Source organism: Rhinichthys klamathensis, unplaced genomic scaffold, assembly GCF_029890125.1.
Source record: "Rhinichthys klamathensis goyatoka isolate OS25496 unplaced genomic scaffold, OSU_Roscu_1.1 h1tg000520l_1, whole genome shotgun sequence".
In the NCBI taxonomy this organism is placed as follows: Eukaryota; Metazoa; Chordata; class Actinopteri; order Cypriniformes; family Leuciscidae; genus Rhinichthys; species Rhinichthys klamathensis.
The window spans coordinates 40,034-60,271 of record NW_026606999.1 but is presented as its reverse complement, the minus strand read 5'-3'; the positions used below and the strand labels follow the sequence as shown (position 1 = coordinate 60,271).

The 20,238-nt window shown below is 36.8% G+C and overlaps 2 protein-coding genes across 6 annotated transcripts; both read right to left on the bottom strand.

The window, feature by feature from the left end:
• Positions 1 to 413: 413 nt before the first annotated feature.
• Positions 414 to 4,850, bottom strand: stard14 (START domain containing 14). Its single transcript, XM_056238350.1, has 6 exons — positions 4,519 to 4,850; positions 3,954 to 4,101; positions 3,432 to 3,535; positions 3,049 to 3,166; positions 2,910 to 2,962; positions 414 to 1,541 (listed from the first exon to the last, which is right to left on the bottom strand). The coding sequence occupies exons 1-6, from the start codon at positions 4,702 to 4,704 to the stop codon at positions 1,335 to 1,337; spliced, it is 816 nt and encodes a 271-aa protein (XP_056094325.1). The 5' UTR covers positions 4,705 to 4,850; the 3' UTR covers positions 414 to 1,334.
• Positions 4,851 to 6,904: 2,054 nt separating this feature from the next.
• On the bottom strand, positions 6,905 to 18,871 carry rab41 (RAB41, member RAS oncogene family). Of its 5 annotated transcripts, none has more exons than XM_056238355.1 (8): positions 18,667 to 18,870; positions 17,641 to 17,699; positions 16,386 to 16,439; positions 15,103 to 15,208; positions 13,332 to 13,443; positions 12,987 to 13,080; positions 7,992 to 8,058; positions 6,905 to 7,785 (listed from the first exon to the last, which is right to left on the bottom strand). In XM_056238355.1, exons 1-8 carry the CDS (start codon positions 18,743 to 18,745, stop codon positions 7,721 to 7,723), a joined length of 636 nt encoding a protein of 211 aa, XP_056094330.1. In that variant the 5' UTR covers positions 18,746 to 18,870; the 3' UTR covers positions 6,905 to 7,720. The 5 variants fall into 5 exon arrangements, 4 of the variants coding, with proteins under 4 accessions (XP_056094330.1, XP_056094328.1, XP_056094329.1 ...); XM_056238353.1 differs by lacking the exon at positions 12,987 to 13,080 and adding an exon at positions 9,437 to 9,530 and having other exon boundaries at positions 18,667 to 18,869; XM_056238354.1 differs by lacking the exon at positions 15,103 to 15,208 and adding an exon at positions 13,900 to 14,005 and having other exon boundaries at positions 18,667 to 18,869.
• Positions 18,872 to 20,238: the final 1,367 nt, after the last annotated feature.

Below are 20,238 nucleotides of genomic sequence, written 5' to 3'. Positions count from 1 at the left end.
TGTCCTGCTGACAAACACATAGCTACTGATTAACTAATTGTCATTGAATCAATATGCTAATGCAAACAGTGCTGTTCAGGTGCAAATACTTTATGCTTATTTTTTAAATAAACCTGTATGGAGAAAAAGCTTGGAGGGTGTGTGTGTGTAAAATGAATACATTCTCAGATTTGGTAACTGAAGTTATGATGTTAAGTAGTGTGGCTAAATGTTAATATATTGCATCAACTAGTGGTACTATAAATATAAAAAGTCCACATTTTTTTAATTACATTATTTTATTACACAAAATGTAAGTTTACCTTTTACTGTGTCACAAGCTCAATGGAACAGAAGGCAGTTCATATGCAAATATAAACCTATCAAAATGCAACATTATTATTGGACGAAATAAAAGAAACGGTCTTCAAAAGATATTTTGAACAATTTATTTAAAATTTTTGAAAGTATAAAACTTTATTACCCTTTAGTGAGTTAGGACTTTATATACCAGTATATGAAATTCAAGTTCTCAAACACAAATTTTCATATCCATCCATCCTCAGAAAGAAAAATATCATGTCATAAATCTGGGTAACTCTGCCACTTATAGTGCAAATGTCTTTGCATGGATCCACTGGTGTCACGTTGTTAACATGCCTTTTTCTTTCATGTTCAAGGGCCAATCACATATTTGAGAAGTACAGAACAGCTAATTTCATCTGCCTTCTGTTTTCCTCTGCCTGTTACAGGCAAATGAACTAATACCACTTCAAGTAATAAATCTTGAGGTAATACCACTTTGTGTCTTGGACTGCTTTGGTCATATTACAGGGCCATTACACAGGTTTTCTCCCATGGTTCACATGCCAATACAGACAAAGCTCTTTGAAAAAGCACAGACACAATTACACAAACATAAAAAGGATGACATCGCAAGGAACCTACCCCCTACCACGGAGATTTAAAATAAGGATTAAACATGCTTGACCATATTCATAAAGAAAAACCATCTATTTACTTGCATGTCAATACAATCATTTAGGTGTAGCTTCATCATAACCACTTAGTAATAAATTACAGGTCAAAAAGGTCTCATTTAAGACAATGAACCACCTTCAAAAGAATTTCAAATTAAATTGAGTAGAGCTGCATAGTATAAAGAATTTTCCTTGTTCAAGTAAGCATCATGTCACGTGCGATGCCCTAAGAAACCCAGACATCAATAAAGGAATGTGTAGCACAGTGATTGTAAACTCTTACTCTGTGAGCGGGAGGGAGGAATGTTGACATTAACTAGCTCTAAGTGGGGTAAGAGACTGATCCTGTGACGTGGACCTTTTCTTTGAGCCGTTTTAGCTGCTGTCTTCATTCTCTTGAACATCCCTGGATGAGCTCTCATCCACGTTCTCAAGCGAGTCTCCGCGCTGGATGGACAGCTGTGCTGGATCCATCATGGGCAGTTCACTCTGTATGGGGTACAGCCACGGCTTATGATCTGGAGAATTTGCTGCTTTCCATGCAGGGTAGCTCTGACCGGCTTTATGAACGCTTCTTAAGACCTGTGGAATGACAGAAGAAGGTGAAGGAGTGGCACGAGTATCAACGGAAGTTACACTGAACTTTTTTTCAGTCTTGTGTAACCCAAACAGTGTACTGGAATCCAGTTTTACCTCATTTTCAGGCTGTGCAAGGACTCCGATTGCAGCAAGTCTTTTTGCTCAAGCATAGTTATATAAATAAACGGTGTTTCTGTCTGGGTCTTCAGAATTTTTGGCAGCACAAAGTGTCAGTGTGTGTGCGTGCAATACTGCTTATAAACTCTGACTTCAAAACTAAAGGTAATGGGCTTTGTTATTTTGTCAAACAGTATTAATAGATAGGAAAAAAAACACTTAAAACACAAATAATCCAAATAAAATCATCAGCACCCTCCTTTTAGACATGGTTTTAATATGGTTGTTCCATGTAAACACATACACGTGACGTGTGTGTATGTATATGAAATAAAAACAATATGAAATGTTTTCAACATAAATAAGAAATGTTTGAGCATCAAATCAGCTTATTAGAATGATTTCTGAAGGATCATGTGACACTGAAGACTGGAATAATGATGCTGAAAATTTAGTTTTACCATAACAGGAATTACATTTGAAAAATATCTTAAAATAGAAAACAGTTTATTAAACTAAAAATATTTTAGAATTTTATCACATAAATGCAGCCTTGATGAGCATTAGAGACTTTTCACAAACGTTAGTGTGTATGTTAATCAAATCGTAAACCTGGTTATTGATCAGTGGAAAGACAAACACCTCAGTTTTCAATAATAGTGTATAACACACAAAGTGTGATGTATAGACTATGTTATCAGTGTGCCCTTTGGACAGAGATACCATCTGGTAACACTGCAAACAGCCCTACCACATGCTGTAATTCCATACAAAACTATGAAACCAACAGCAAAAAAGCCACAATTCAAAAACAAGACTGACTTCATGTTCCCAATCAGAAGAACATCTTCACCATAGTTATCTTTAGATATCAATCTGAACACTTGATGAGGGCTGAAGCATTATTAGAGGCGTTTCTAAAAACTGTTAAGTCTAACTGTGTCAGTCATAATCACAAATGATTAATAAAGAGGAAGAGATTAGCATTTAATAGGAGCCTAAGTGATGCGCTCTTCTGTAAAATGAAAAGAATGACTGTAGTCATGCAGCCTACAGACCGAACAAGATAAACGAGTTTCACTTTGGCACAGCAAGTGCTGCGTGAGCGTCTTCAGTACAAGATATTCCAGTAGGTTACCATAGTAACAGTTATGATTTCACAAACCTTAAACACAGACCCACATACAAAGATCCTCGCATCCTCAAAGAGTATAAACGACAGAAACAGCAGTAAGAGACTAAATGTTAACTTACTTTTGGAGCCAGGACCTGAGATGCTTTGTTGACAACCCACTTTGGAAGAGACCCTAAAAGGTAAAAAAAATGCTTATAAAACAGCAACAAATTAAAGTCCTCCAATGTAAATGAATGATGGGAGCGAATCGGTTCATACCTCTGGGATCAGCCTGTGAGAGGTATGTGAAAGTGCAGCTGTTGGGCCCTGTTGGTTTGAACAGGTAACCCGTCAGGAGGGAAACGGCCCTCACCAGATCCTTTCGTGGGGGATATTTCTAAAATGAAAACAAAGCTTTATTACAGTATTTGTATAATTGATGTAGTATTTCATTGTATTATTTATCATTATAAAATAATGAGAATAATGTTCAATGTTAAAATAATGTCTCCTACAATGATATGAATTTGGATGGGCGAAAACTTGAAAACAGTAATTATTTTTGCAATTCCATTTGACCTTTAAGAAAATCTGATATTTCAAGGTCTCTTGCTTTATCTAGACATTCATTAATAGAAGGTGTAAGTAAATAAAAGACGTACCGGATGTTTCACTGAGAAGTTAATGATCACATACTCATTTTCAGACGCCTGCCATGAGCGCAGGGTCACCACATCTCTGTTCTTCAATGGTTTCGGACAAAGCCCTGTGAATAAAGGAGGGGAAAAATATTTATATGACATATAGGCCCTTAAACAAACGCAACTTCACTGCCTAAATAGGGCGTAGAATTTAGTAGGGACGCTAGGGACGTGTCCCTACCAATATCTAGTGACACTGATATATCCCTAGCAATATTTTCGATCAAAACTTTAAATATATTAAATATTGATGTCCCCGTCCCCACCAATTTCAAAATCAAACCTACACCACTGCTAAATTCACACAAAAGCATGGTCCCAGGAGGCTTATCTTCAGTACTGTACTGTGATAAGCCACTGCACTGAAGCAATCACATTGTTAGGTGAACTACTTACAAAAGCCCCAACAAACTACTAGAATAACCATAAGACATGAAAGAGGTCTTAAAAACGGACAGAGATTTAAAAGATTACATGACTCACAGGAATAGTAGCCCACGTCCGCATTGGGAGCCAGGCGAGCAATGTCAAAACTCTCAAGCATCGTAGGATCCCATGACTTCCGGTACTGACTGTCATGAAGCACGTCATACATGGTAGCAGCCGATACATCCTTTATGTTCATTCTACACTGTATTGGAAACAAATGCATTTGCATTAGTGTTGTTATGGCAGCAGTACACACAGAACTGGACATGTAAATTAAACTGAAATGTAATAGAGAGAGAGAGAAAAAAAGAAATTGTGATCTACTGGGGGTCCATAGAGAGGATATGTAAACAATTGTACCATTAAATCATGTCTAACCAATGACCCATTAAGCATTTCACGATGTAATAAAATTAATGTTCCTAATAAAAGTTATATATATTATATATATATGCCCCTGAACGGTCTGGTTTGGGGACCCTGCTGTAAAGTTTGAAACCACTGGTATAAATTAATTTAAAAGGTAACATTGACACAATAACTTTTAAAGACAAATCAAAACAAAATATGGTCATACACACATATCACAGTAGTTAAATGTAGGCAAACTTTATCTTACCTTGATTTTGTGGACTTTGGATAAGTTCACCTTGTTGCTGGTAGAAGTAGATAAAGGGGGCCCCTCGACCCATACCTCCATGTCATTCTTATCATACTTGTTGTGCCAATTCTCGGTGGACAAGCATTGTCTTTTGAACTCATTAAACATGAATTCATCTGGAATGATTCCCGAACCGCGAGACATAACTGAAACAACAATTTCACCAATAAATTTCACCGCGAGAATTACAGATCTTGTACCGAGGCTCAATAACTTCGCTCTGCTCGCTAAGTATGATGTGGTGTTCACAGATTAACATTTCAAGCTCGACAAGATTTTTCTCACAAATTCCTCACCTGGCGTCAACGCTTGCGCATGGAAAAAACTCGTCACCACTTCCGGGAGTAGAACAGGTGTATTACAACACTGCAAGGTGCGCAGCTAGTCAGTCAACTCTGAACAACAGTGATTTAGCACACTGACATGATCTTGATTTATACCCCAATGGCTTTTATGTACCCAAGTGAGAACTGTTGACTTGAGACAAACTGGCACAAACTGGGTGTGTCGGACCGCCCATATTGATTGGTCATTCGGGTGCGGGTCCATGGTCTCTCTCTGCAGCTGCAATGATATACATGGTTAATTCATAACGGAATCCCAAGACGAGCTGTAATTATGTGAACCCCTCCTTTTGTTCACGACCGAAACCTCTCTTCAAATCACCTCCACAGGAACAACATTCAATAGGCGTGTGCAATGTGCCATTAATAAGAAACTGAATTTCATAGTTGTTTCTGTTCTTTGTGTTGTGGACTATGGTACCAACAGTGAGTGACCAAAGAGAACTTAAGCGTTTAAAAACATGAAACGCTTTAATAAGATTATTTAACCTTTTGCTTACTTATACAGTATACATAAATATTCTTATATAAACAGAATACTGGTCTCAGCTTATCACAGACATAACACACTATCTGTATCTGCAACTTAAACTTTTTTATTTATGAAGATTTGTCATATTAATTATATATATATATATATAGTTTAATATTTATCTTAGTTTTTGTGTGTGTGTGTGTGTATATATTATTAATGTGTTTAACATGTACATGAAAATTTAAAGGGCCTGGTGTCTCAAGTAAATTAGCCTATTCATTTGTTGCCATTGCAAATAGGTGAGATCAAGTAATCCACAAAAGTTCCTGTATATAATGATTCGGTAATGTAATTATATTATGCATCAAGTCTGTTTCTAATACTCAACACTATGTTTATAGGCCTATACAGGAACCAGAAGCAGCACAAACAGCAAATCTGGTGAAATATCTTTTATTCATGTGATACATTTTGGTGTCTCTTTAACCGTCCATTTTTTACAGCATATAATAATAGTACTTTGTCACACAAACTTAGCTAAACACTATTAGACAGCGTATTTCAAACAGACCAACACACTTCAGAATAGCACACAGCTGAGTATTCAGTGAGTGACACGTGATAGAGCTGTTCAGGAGGGTTTTCACTCTTATTTATTTCATTTCCTACATATCAAACCATAGTAAATGTTAATGTTTAAAACACACTTGATGCCCTTTTTAAGTCTTAGTGATGAAAGGATTTGTCGGTTTACAGTTGAACGAGAGGAAAAGCGACAGTGCTGGGGGGCTTGGTGATACCTCTCCAGCAAATAAAAGCCCATTCAAGCTATACTGTTGAAACCCTGCATTACAGATGGGGCGTGAAAGTCTTTAAGAGTGGCGCGATTGTGACACGACTAGGTCTTTGTGATACAGTAGCCAGGCAGCAATGCAAATTATACATCAAACTTTGATTCCCACACATTGCTAACTGCCATTCCCGTCAAGCATACAACACATTGAGATAACTGCTATACTAGAGATACTAACTAGTGAGATAATAAATAAACACATGAAACCAACAGTCTTACGACGAGCAATACCAAGACGTGTCTGTACACTAAGCGATAGCCGTGTTGAAGGAAGAAATCTAAATGTCCTGTTTAACAAAACCTCATTATCTTTATGCAATGTTAATAGGCTCAAGCAAACCACAGCACTGTGGCCTGATTTGGTGCACCATGACAACCAAACAAGCAAGGCATTTTGTGTTAAACTGTCTCTAAACTACATGCGGTCCCTACACTTGCGCAGCAAAAACAAGACAGAAAATGAGCAGAATTAGTGTGAATTGCTGATGCTTTCCATATCCAAGCTCAGAGCGACGTTACGATAGTTTTGTTAGTACGTACACGTTTTTACAATTAACGTTAGGTTTTGTGACTACGGTCGTGGATAAGTCATTAAATATCTTAGGTTTTGAATTTGAACTAAATTAAATAGTAATTTTCCCTTTTCTAAGAACATTTAATCCAATTTTTCCCCCCCCACAGCTCAATACATTCTACTTCCATGCAACCCTCCAAAGATTTCGGTATATAAAATTAGCCTGTCCAGAATGAGGCTTATCGCAAACAAAACTGCTAATTTCTTTGTCCATACATGTATATATCCTGAAACAAAACAACTTTAAAATGATATCTGGTCCCTAATACCATATTTAACATGGAAGCATCCAATTATACAGAATATTGTGTCCATGGTGATATTTCACGACAAAATTGAAGAGATTCGTTCTGTATCTTTCTTTTAAATAACTTCTGCCAAAAAACACAAACAAAATAATAGTGTAATGTTCATGTAAAAAAACAAAGTTAATTTTTTTTATCTGAAGCAGTAACAGCCAGAAATTCTTCCTCCAGTGAAATTAAAAAAGAAGGCAAAAAAGGCCTAAAAATTATAACATCAGCCCCAGCTCTGAAACATGTTAACTTCACAACTATGATGGCACTGATGTGTGAAAACTTAAGAGCATATGAGCTTAAGTCAGTCTGCAATCCCATATAATGCCATGCAGCCAGAACAGATGAGGATCTGAATGGTTTTAGCATTTAATTTATGCTGTGATTTGACTTTTTTCGTTAATAATATATGCATTTTTGGAATCCATTTTAATACAGAGTAAAAGCACATCCACACGGTTACTCTGAAAAGTCACTGAGTCGAAGAGAAAGAAAGGGTTCTCCGCTCATGACACGGGGCCGTGAGAGGAGCGAGTGACCACTGAGAGGCAAGCTGTTTGTGTGTGAGGGGGTGGAGTGAGGGGGACGCAGGACCTGGTGGGGGGCCGAGGGTGGTTACTAGCACGAGCAGCTGCTCTCGGTAACGGGCAGCTCTGGAGGCTTCTCCAGTTTGATGTCGATCACTGAAAGTTTGTATCAAGGATCAGTTACTGAGAGACTGGATCATTTGAATAAGCACGTCTTTAGACTTTTCATTCGTTTCTGTTAGACAAAAACGCTGGCAGACAAGCAGACATGCTTATGATCTCCTGCAATCAGGCTATTGTGGACAAACTGACTGACATTTTAATGTGAGAGATGGCATATTTAAGGTGCATGTGAAGGATACTGTCCTCTTTGCTTTTCTCTGGCGTACTATCCATTCCAGGCAAAGCTGCAGCAACACGACGAAACAGCTAGAGAGAAAAAAAAAAATTTAATTACTTAAAAACTCTGCTTTAGCCACATGTACATAAATCAATGCAGGTGTAATATAATACAAAATTGATATCTTATTAGTATGGGAGACTGGGGCTAGTTCTAACCTGTTTTACTCCAGTCAACAACACACGTTGACCTTTTGTGACAATATTTTTTTTGGCATATTGTTATACTGTATATAGAGTAAGTTATATTATAGGCTTTTCAAGTACATCAAAACACATATACAACAAAACCCCATGAAAGGGACAAACCTCAAAAATAAATAATACAAATGTCAAACTCTTGTTTTGGCCAACAGATATTGTAATTAAGTTGTAAAAAAAAAAAAATTACAATATGTAACTCAATAAAATATGCAACTTCGATTTTTTTTTTTTTTTTTACTCACCCAACCAGTATTACAAAAATATTACACAACGGTTTTCACCAACCACTGGATTGATTTAGTAAAGTTTGTTTCTATTACACTGATCTTATTGAGGATATAAGTGTTTCTAATGGGTTTGAGGTCTGATGGTGGAATTGGGCATTTTTTGAGCTCTGAAGATGAAGCCTCTTTTGCTGCAGCATCAGCTTTCTCATTCCCTGGAATTCCACAATGCCCTGGTACCCAACAAAAAAGGATTTTAAAATTCTGTATTATCAATGTTAAAAACAGTTGTGCTGCTTAATATTTTGTGTAGAAACCGTGATTAGTTGTTTTCAGGATTCTTTGATGAAAGAACAGCAATTATTTGAAATCTTTTGTAAAATTCCAAACATTTTTACGGTCACCTGTTTTGATCAATTTAATGTGTTCTTGCTGAATAAAAGTATTAAACCCCAAACTTTTGAACGGTAGAGTGGCTCTTATGACAACTTCCTCATGTGCAACTAGCCCTAGTCTCCCCTATTTAAAAGATATTATAACTTCCAATGGGTAGAGAGGTGAAAAAAAAGGGTAATTTCCGATGACACTAGCATTATGACAAAAAAAGACACCATGACCCACTAATTCTGAAAACAAAAAGCAATACAATATGCTATTAAAAAGCACAATGCACAATGAAATGTCTACATTGAGTCTGTGAATTACAATGGGTGCTAAAACACAGCACATAGAGAAAAATCATTCTAGCGATGCTTGGCCAACATGCAAAGGACATCTGTGACACAGTACATGGGGAGCACTTCAAGCAAACAAAACACACAAAAGAACAGCTTAATAGCACAGGACACCTGTGAATGTGAGGCGAGGGAAGAATGGCTAATGATGGGCGAGGCGGGGAAAGATAGAAACCAAAGAAAGCAGAAGATAGAGTGGTGGAGGGAAGGTGGGGCTTGGCCGTCCTCATTTCTCCGTGATTCTACCTGTTTGACATTGTAGCCAGTCTTTGCGCTGGTTTCAATGAACATGACATTCAGTTCCTTAGCCCTCTGCTCGCCCTCCTCTGTGGTAATCTGTCTGCTCGACCGGAGCAGGGAGGGGAAAGGAAAGAAATACAGACAGACAAAAGAAATGCATCAAGAAGAAGAGAAAGAGACAGAGACTGCCTGAAGTTCACATTAGTAATAGGGAAAAAAAGAGGGATTAGTGTTTTTATAGGACCACAACACAGGTTGAAGAGTTGAGAAATGGCTGAAATCGTAACCTTGAAAAGAGATCACTGCACTGCAGTTCAACAAAAGGGCCATTCACAGGGAACAAATTTTTTTACTTGAGGACAATCCACAACAAAAATAAACACCCTATCAAGGGAAGTGATGATAATGTCATTGGCACTTTGGTCACTGAAATATCCCTCGTTTATTTTCGGCTTAAAGAGTTCATCCAGAAAGGAAGATTCTGTCATCAATTACTCACCCTCATGTCATTCAAAGCCTGTTTCACTTACTTTCTTCTGAACACAAAGATTTACATAGAAGAATGTCCAAGCTTCTCTTTTCCATCCACTTCTATAGTATAGAGCAGAGGTTTACAAACTGTGGGTCGCAGATTGGGAAGAGGTGGGTCGCGCAATCACTATATTGGCTGCAGCTCAATTTATGTTTCATGAGTGACACATACAAACAGGTTGCACGATGAACCAACGTTAAATAGAAAACGCTATATTGCTTAGAGCGATTTAAAGTTAGATAAATATGTCAGTATTGTGTTTCATGTGGTTTCATGAAGCGCTCGCGTGCGACTTGTAATAACAATTTTCACCGTCTCAGAGCGGCTTCGGTTCATTAAGCAGTTTGGTGCGCATTATTAACGAGAAGAAACTCGTTTACTCCAATCACTGCACTGCATTCTGCATGAGATCGCATTACACCGGAGAATTCAAATGTCACGAAAGGCTGATTCAGGTCTGGGCTGCGTTTCCCAGAAGCATCGTGAGCTAAGTTGATTGTAGAGACCATTGGTGGCAATGGTTCTACGATCTACTTAGGCATACGATGCTTTTGGGAAGCGCATTAATCTCTGTCGTCTGTTCAACACAGCGCTGTTGTCTTTCAGAAATATGGTCGTCGTAAGAGTGTGTTGCTTTGTGTTCCCTCGCATACATTTTGATACCTACCAACGCATAAGGAAAATATATACCGGTATGTAAATAGTATTTAAAATGTATACACACGAGCACGAAAGCGTTTTCTGCGCTGAACAACGCAATGAGTTTAACAACACTCGCAGCATAAATATTAGTATTGAAATTCTAGGTCCTGGGCATACTGTCAAATACAATTATTAGTCTATTATTTTTTTATATTCTGATTTTTTGTCATATCAAACCTTTGGTTAAGATTAAGCTTACTTAATCTTTTTCATTTCTTTAAATTTGTTTTGCCATGTTTGGGTAAATCAGTTGAGGCAGCAGACAAAAACTACTCAGTATTCTTCACATTATTTCAACAGCCATTAAGCTACTATTTTAATTCTCAAACTTTTTGACAATGTACCATAAGTTTGTATTGCAATTAAACTTATATGTCATACTATGACACGGAAAAAAACTGCTTTAAAGAGAACTAACGCCTCCCACCCCACATTCATGCTTTAAAATGATTGAGATAGAGATAGATTATTCGTGGGTCCTGGAATGAAAAAGTTTGGGAATCCGTGGTATGCGTGTGACGTCACCGTTGGCCGGAGTGAACGCGCTTACACCCAGCGAGTGGCAGAAAGACTGAGCCGCAGCATTAGCTTTCAGTGTAAATGCTGCGAAAAACACACAAAGCACATCTAAAACTGAAAAGAGATTTGAGATTGACTGTATAAATATATTTGACAAGAAATCTGAGGTATATTTTTACAGGCTGCCGAAAGCTACCGAAAAGAGAAGCAAATGGGTCGCTGCAATTCATAGAAACAACTGGACTCCACGTCCACGCAGCGAAACATGGATTTGCAGTTATCGTTTTGTGTAAGTATGCTGAATTTGGGGGTAAAATCATACCCTATATATTGTATTGTTATATATTGTATTGACAACTCATCAATTAAATATTTACCATCTTATATTATGCATAATTTGATGTTTTTAAATAAACACTGGCTAAAAACTATACAAGTCTTAGGGCTGGACGATATGACGATATATATGACATTGATATAAGTGATCACCCGGATTTAGACCTACCTTTATTGTATTTAAATAAAGGATTTACAAGCAAATTTGCTTTATGTATTTTCCCAGCATCAAAATCAGGCACATATAAATGTCAGGAAACACGATTCCTGGTTGCATGTCAATATCCATGGATCACTGGATCTTTGGTAAGTTGTAAAGAACACTATATCGAGTCCAACCTTTAGTTTAAACTGATAATCCCTCGTTTTACTCGCGTTTTCGCAGTTTCCCCTATTAAAATCCAGTCATTAAGCAGGCTCTTTTGCCACTCAGTCCGGCCGAGGGGGCGTTCCGGCGGGAAAGTGACGTCAATGCATACACAAAAATACATTTTGCTAAACGTCTCCTTTTGTGTTCCACGGAAGAAGAAAACAGGTTATACATGTTTGGAATGACACGAGGGCGATAAATTATGACCGATATTTCAGTATTTTGGGTGAACTATCCCTTTGTCTCTAGACCACATCTGTGGCATTCTTTCAAATTGATCGACTTCCCAGAGACAATAATTTTGACTTTGTAAGATAGTAATGGCCAGACCAAGACTTATGACATTTTCTGTATTGACTTGAGGGAAGTCGAATGATACACGAATGGATTTAGATGTTAGAAAATGTTAAACTGAGGCATACATTGTTAGCTGAAAGTATAATCAACAGGGCAAGATATTTAACAAAAGGCCACACAAGAGGTAGGAGATGTAAAGAACATTGTGAATGACACGTGTTCTAATTCAATGAAAAACTGCTGAGCTTTCTGCCGAATTCCATGGCTGTAGAATCAATGTGGGTGTTATGTCACATTCCTTCCATGTTTCTTTGTGGTATCCTTGATCAGGTAACAACTGACAGGGTTGCTATGTGATTCTATTACAAAAAAAGTATTTGAAATTCAGCAATTTCAAACTGGAATCCATACAATTTTGAGTTTCGAATGAAGGTGAAAATTACCCCTTGTAGATTTTATATCAGGTTCCAGATTGTCACGCAAGTTTGTGGTGTTAAAAGTGACCTCTGTGTGAGCTGTACTCCATGCAATGCTACACTATTGAAAATTGACCCTTTTTGCTCACGAAATTCCCACACCTTTACGTTTATCCTCAATATTAGCCTATTTAAAATGTTGATTTGAGGTGTTGCACATTTTTTGCAAGGATTCTGCTAGGATTTATTACTGTATCAAGCTTGTTTTTACAACGTGAAGACAGTCTCCAAAAAGATTTCTGTGGACATCGACAATATGCCACAGATTCTGTTATACAAGTTAGAACGCTTAGATCTACTCTACAGCTGTATCATGTCACCCACCTGTTTGACGTTATAACCAGCTTTGGCGCTGGTCTCTATGTACATCACACCCAGATCCCGGGCTTTTTTCTCTGCTGCCTCTAATGACACTTGCCTGCCATAATCCATAGTTGAGGTGTGGACACAGTTCAAATTAGAATGGATATGAAAAACAAAAGTAGTAATGGGAAATCAAAAATAAAATTAAAGAGAAAATATGACCGAACAGAAAAGCAACAATGGCACAAATTATTCAACATAACACAACTTAATAAAGAGAAAACTGAACACAAAAATAACAGTGAAACGTGAAGTCTGAGGGATGAACAAAAGATGTGTTCATCAAACTCCTCGAAACTACTGTACCTTTTATCAGCCAAGTCTGTCTTGTTGCCAACCAACATGATAATGACATCACTTCCTCTCTCTGTTCTGACATCATCTATCCACTTTGAGGTTTGCTGGAAGGAGTTGAGATCTGAAGAACAGAAGGAAAAATAAAATGTTATGCATGGACTTATAACAAAGGAAAATTGTCTCTTGTGATCTGCAGGAACTCATTTCAGTGATTGATAAATTGAAAATCAATTTGCAAAGTTCAAATTTGGCAGCGGTTAAAAATACACTTGATTCACTTCAACGACGAGCTTTCTTAGAAGAAAGTGTGCAAGCAGACTGTTAGAATGAAGTTCAACAAAACAGAGGACGGTTAAGTTAAAGCACAGGAAATGTCAATGCTCATCGAGCTCAAATAAGAGAGAAGCATGTTCAATCTACTTTTCATTTAATCTGAATGAAATAATAAAAACAGCATTGTTCCCAAGCAACCATACTAAGATGAACTGCCATGACCTAGAAGCAGCTGCTGAATCGTGCTAACTGTGCCCTGAGAGCATAGATCCCTGCTGACCCAATGAGTGAGGCTCAGACTCACTGGTGATGTCATAGACCACCACAGCAATAGTGGAGTCTCGGATGTAGCTGGGAATGAGGCTGCGGAAGCGCTCCTGCCCTGCAGTGTCCCATAGCTGGAGCCGAACCTGATGGACCAGCAAACCGTGGTGTGCAAAGAAAACAGGGGAAAGAGAAAGGCAGAACAGAGAAAAGAAATAGTATAAAGAGAGGATAGAGCCAGGGAGCAGGATTAGACGAATAGGACAACATCAAAGAAGCAAAACATGAAGGAAAAAGAGAAATGCACCTACAGAATAGACCAATTTTTGCTTCTGTGCTTATAGATCATAACCACAAGGTTTTAGGAATCTGAAGGCATTTCTCCATTCCTGCTCTCTGAATGACGCTGCTTTCTGCAAGATGCTTTGCAAATGGCACTGCTTATGCACAAGTATTGCTGGACATGTTTTCAGTCTAAACAACATACTTTATGGTTTTGAAATATTTGTAAAAGCTCATAAAGACACAAAAATGGAAATTTTGCTAGAATTTACTCACCCTTATGTTTTTCAAAAAACCTGTATGACTTTCTTTCTTTTGCAGAACACAAAAAGAAAGTATTTTGAAGAATGCTTTAACTATTTATCCATATAAATAGTATAAAAGTTAATGGGGTCCAAATCAACACTTTGTATGGACAAAAAAAATGTTTTTCCTAAATATCTTTTTTTTGCGCGTTCAATACAATAAAATACAATATAAATTATATCTAAAACTGTTTTCCAGCAGATAAGTTAAATAAAATAAACTAATTCTAAATTAATTCTGCTCAGGTGTAAAAACCATACTAAAAAGATACGTCTTCAAACATTCAATGTGCAGTAAAAGAGAACTCAAAGAAAAGGCCCTATCAGCATTTGATTTTAATCTAGCTTTAGGAACAATGAATACCATCTGAATAAATGGTCTCAACTGTTTAGCATTTTGATTGAGCAATATTTGAAATGTCAGAAGAATTAAAGTTATACAGGTTTGGAATGACATGAGGGTGAGAAAATTATAACAGAATTTACATTTCTTACATCCCTGTACTACGCATTGTTAAAACTGATTTTTTTCCATCTAACTTTGTTTAACTTTACCAGGAGCGCTCAAATAAACCAGCAAACTTATAAAGCTACATGAGTGCCATTTACTCAACTTGACCCCACCATGTGGTGAAGCAGGAGCACTAGCTACCTACTTGCTATATCATAGACCACCACTGCGGCTGCTGAGTCTCTGATGTAACTGGGAATGAGGCTACGGAAGCGTTCCTGCCCAGCAGTGTCCCACAGCTGTAGCCGAATCTATGAACGTCCATGCAGCACAACAGGCATGGGGACCCATTCAGCACCCAGCCATGGAAGAGAGTGGGGTGAGGTGGACAAAGACACAACCAAACTTAAAAAGGTGAAATCAAAATAAATGACAAACTAATGACATAAGTGTGATGAGCTACAAGCATGCGCAAGGAATTACGTAAATGATAACTGTGATGAATCTGTGACAGACAGTGAAATCACCTGCTGGACTAGCCCTATTTGGACGTTAAGAGAAATGCGTCATAGAGACAAAGGCATACTTTGTGATTTTAATCCTGTCTGAATCTGCCATGTCTGTGTATTTTCTCACACAACCTCGGTACAAATTCCAGGGCAAATTACCTACTGTTTTTGGCAAACTCAATGAAAATCTAGAAATCTAATCCTCTCCGAATGCAAATGTCTGTGATTGTATTGTAGCCAACTAATGCTTCTCCTCATTTGTTTTTTAACCTTCCCGTGTTACATTATGCGTACCAATCTTTCGCATGCTTTCATTTCATTTTAAAATGGTGAAAAAAAATTATTATTAAATTAATAAATAGAGCCAAATTGTGAAAACTGTAAAGACTGCCCCTTTTAATATTAGTGTCATGTACGGTAAGATGTACGGTACTCTAAACTGCCTATTGAATTCAATGCAGATGAACCATGTACGCTAAATGTCTCCGCTCACTTATGTGGGTTCATTATAAACAGCCACTTCAATAAACTCATGTGAACTATATTTAAGTAGTTTTTAATAATATATTAAAGTTATAACAATAAGTAATTCATTAAAAAATATATACGTCATACATAGCAAAGGCGACCTTTCTGTAATGCCCATGTCTAGAAAACACACACTCCCACCTCTGTAATAAACACAGAGATCTCAGTTCTATCCGAATCAGTTCATGGAATCACAGACGTGGGGTGATAAGAATTGTAACTCAAACTTCGTTTAGAAAACTAGTCCTGTCCGAATAGGGCGTTATAGACCTTACAGGTGATACTAGAAAACATCAAGGCGAATGACTTGAGCCAGTGTGTGTCAAAACCATCTATTACACTATTACTAACATTAATAGTCAATATTTCAACTAAATCAGGCTTTAAAAAAAGGCTTGGACACACAGAGACTCCTTGGAAATTATTCTAGAAATGTTGATCTCCGTCCTACCGTGCGGTCTTCCAAGTACATGGTTTTTGACAGAAAGTCTATACCAATAGTTGCCTATGGAGAGAAACAATGAGTTAACAATCACATTGTAAAATACAGACCATTTAAGGAATATTGATTTTGACTGTATTTTCTGTGGAACACAAAATTAGATATTTTGCAGAATTTTCATACTGCTCTTTTCCTTTCATAAAGTCAAAAAATAAAATTGATCCTTGTTCACTGAAAATCTAATTCGCTCTTGTGCATATTCAAACTTTCTGCAACAAGACACTTTTATATCAAATTTGATTTCAATGACACCAAAAGCCATTGGTTCTAATGTGCATCAGATCTGAGATTTGAGAGCTATGAACTAAATTAACACTCGACAAACACCAAATGCAAGTTAAAATGGGCACTGCTAAGTGAAATAAATGTTATTGTGACTGAACTTGTATTAATAAAAAAATGTATGGTCTGAGTAGAAATATAAAATATTTCTGTTTCAAATAAATGCTGGGGTTTTTTAACTTCAAATCCTGAAAAATAAAATGCATCACGGTTTCCACACAAATATTAAGCAGCACAACTTTATTATTGAGGAGAAATTTTTCTTGAGCATCAAATCAGGATATTAGAATGATTTCTGAAGGATCATGTGACACGGCTGGAGTAAAGATGCTGAAAATTCAGCTTTTCCATCACAGGAATAAATTACATTATAGAGTATATTAAAATAGAAAACAGTTATTTAAATTATAATAATATTTTAATATTTTATATTGTTTTTTTGCTTTTTGATCAAATAAATGCTGCCTTGGTGAGTATAAAAGACATCATTCAAAAATATTAAAACCTCTTGAATAGTATATTTCTTGTTTATAAAAAAATATTGTAAAACACATTTTATGGCTAGTAAAAAATTATTTATTTAAACTTTCCTAGTGTGCCAAAAATGTATTTTGAACTGTAACTACAGAGTTAGACAGCTTTTGGCCATCATATGCTTTTGTTGTAAGGACAATGGCAGTGTGACTAATCTACAGACTATCTCCTTATGTGTTCCATGGAAAAAAGAAAGGATTGGATCAGCATGACATCAAATGACATATTCATTAGTGAGTGAACTATTCCTTCAAGGAAGTAACCAAACCGACGTCACGACAGCTTTCATAAAGTCAATAATACTTTGATATTAAGTTGTTTTAGGTAACATGGTAAGCATCTGCCACACGAACATAACATGGGCTGTAACAATCACAGCAAGTGTTACCTGATATGTATTATCGAAGCTGTCATACATAAACCTGGTGATAAGTGAAGTTTTGCCCACTGTGGAGGAAAAGAAAAACGACGCATTAGACATAAGGGCCTCACAGTGAATGCGTCTCAAAACCTAGTGTGATCCCCACATAGACAGCATGTTTGAATGCATCACGTCAAAGATGCTGTCAAGGGAACGGATGCATTGGTCAGCGCAGGATGCTTCTGAACTCTGATCGCTGTGTTGGCAACATGGGTGTCGCCGTCCTGCTTTCCACAGCAACATACTGCATCAATACAGGCTAAGACGTGCAGAAACTCTCCTTTACGACAGCCGACTAATGCTTTTTAACGTCAAATCCAGCCATTATGAAACGAGAACGTGGATGTGACGTGGATGATGTGGCAGTTAAACATCCCTGATGTGGTTTATAATATCATGATCTTGATAGTCACAGCCGGTCAGCTAGAAACATGCTAACTGCTAACAGTTAGCAACCATTTTCACAACAGACAGTATTGTTTTACAGATTAAAACAATTAACATCCAGTACTAGTATAATATAATTTGCATCTTATGTGTTAAACAGTAATGGTGGATGCAATCACATATAAAAGGCCTTTAAAATGGGAGATCTCTGTTATGGCTAAGAACAGAAAACACAAACATGCTAATACAAGGACTTGATGGCTTCCCTCGATGTCTACATTCAAGAATACATAAACACTGAGAGGAAAGACAGAAAAATACATCTATCAATTAAAGCATAATGGAGTTGATATTCGGATCTCACATCCTTTGTATATTCGTGTAACGTTACTTCAAGGATGTTCAATGCTAACGTTACATGCTACACGTTTTCTGTAAATTTTAGTGTATTTTAAGTGCGTGTCGACAAACGTATCAGTCCAAACTGTCAAATCATTATTTGCTTGTATAACTAAATTTAGTAACATCTATCATTCTGGAGCGTCCTTTCACCTGGCCTGTCTATCTCTCCGTCCACGTCTCACATAATATTATCTGAACACTTACCGCTTTGCTCGCCCAAGAAAACCAGCTTAAATTTCCGCAGAGGGTTGCCAAACTCTCCGCCACCGGTCGTAGTAGACATATTTTTCGAGTATAATAAACAGCAGCTATCTAAATATTATTTTCTGTGCGCGGACGAAGGACACTGTACAGTCCAGTGACGGAGCGCTAATAGCTGATGATTCCTGAGTGTTACAGCGCCTCTTAGTGGCCAGAGAAGGAAACGCAGGGCACGCTGTGTCTGTGTTTCAGAACATAGTGCTAAAAAGCTGACTACTCTCCTTTGCTGTCTAGGTTTGAAAGAGACTATGATGGCCAAAATGCTGTCTTGGTAGGCAGCTGACTAGGTTTTGAGACACAGTCTATTTCTACTGTCACACCTTACCATTGTGTAGTAGCATCTGAATCTTTTTAGCGTTGCCTGCGCAATGAATTTATATAGGCTACATTTTTATTCATATAATCCTGATACAAGTATGTTTATAATATAATTTTACGTAAAATGTTTCACATCATTAAGATTTAACACATTTTTGTTTATATATATATGTAAAAAAACATATGTAAATATATATAATGTATTCTATATAGTATATATATATATTTAAATATAGAATATATTGCATTTATATTTTTTAAAAGTATATATATGAGTAATAAATTATGAAATAGCATATCAAAGTTGTTTTAATGTAATTTTATTGAAAATGTACACCATGGAGTCTTACTACAGTTAAATACTTCACAAATTTCTGGGATTACAGGGGTGGGGGTAATTGACATTAAGGGGAAAATATGGAAGATGACTAGAAAAATGTAGGCCAGTCTTGACACCCAAAATGTTTCACACAAAAAAATAGTCACTTGTCAATTTCATTAATCATTAAAACAGATTTCAAAGTTGATACGCAAAATAGGTCCTTAAAAATTATACTGCACACATATGCATAAACGTCTGTACCTCATAACTGACTAACTTGAAATTATTGAAAACCCTTGATGTATATCTCTATGCAATATTTGGCAAAATGGAAAATTACATTTATAAATTGAACATAATTGCACATTGTACCTGAACTAAAAACATGTAATAAAATGGTCCAAAGTAAGAAGCATTTGAAGTGTAAATATGTCTAATCAAAGAATAACTCCATATATAAACAAAAATATGTTCAGGGCATGCAAAAGAACAGAAGATAAAGAATATAAAAGTGGCACTGAATGTGACCTACATGGTATTTCAATAGGTGCTCCATTACTCCCTAAGATTATATTTTAAATAAAATAATTATAACTATATTGCTGTGAGTGTTTAAGACTTGAAATGTGTTCTGTAAAATGTAAAGGGGATTACAAAACATACAATACAAACCTCTCCGATTTTGCTCATGCTTCCAGATAAAGATTCTCATTAAATTACAGTTAAATCTCTCTCACTTAACACATTTGCTGCCTTAACCACCAGGAACTTTTGGGCCCATTTTCTTTGGATTTTCTCAATATTCACAGCCAGCGTGTCAAAATTAAAGATATTCTTACTAAACTTATAGTTCACACCCTAAATTAAGCATAGTG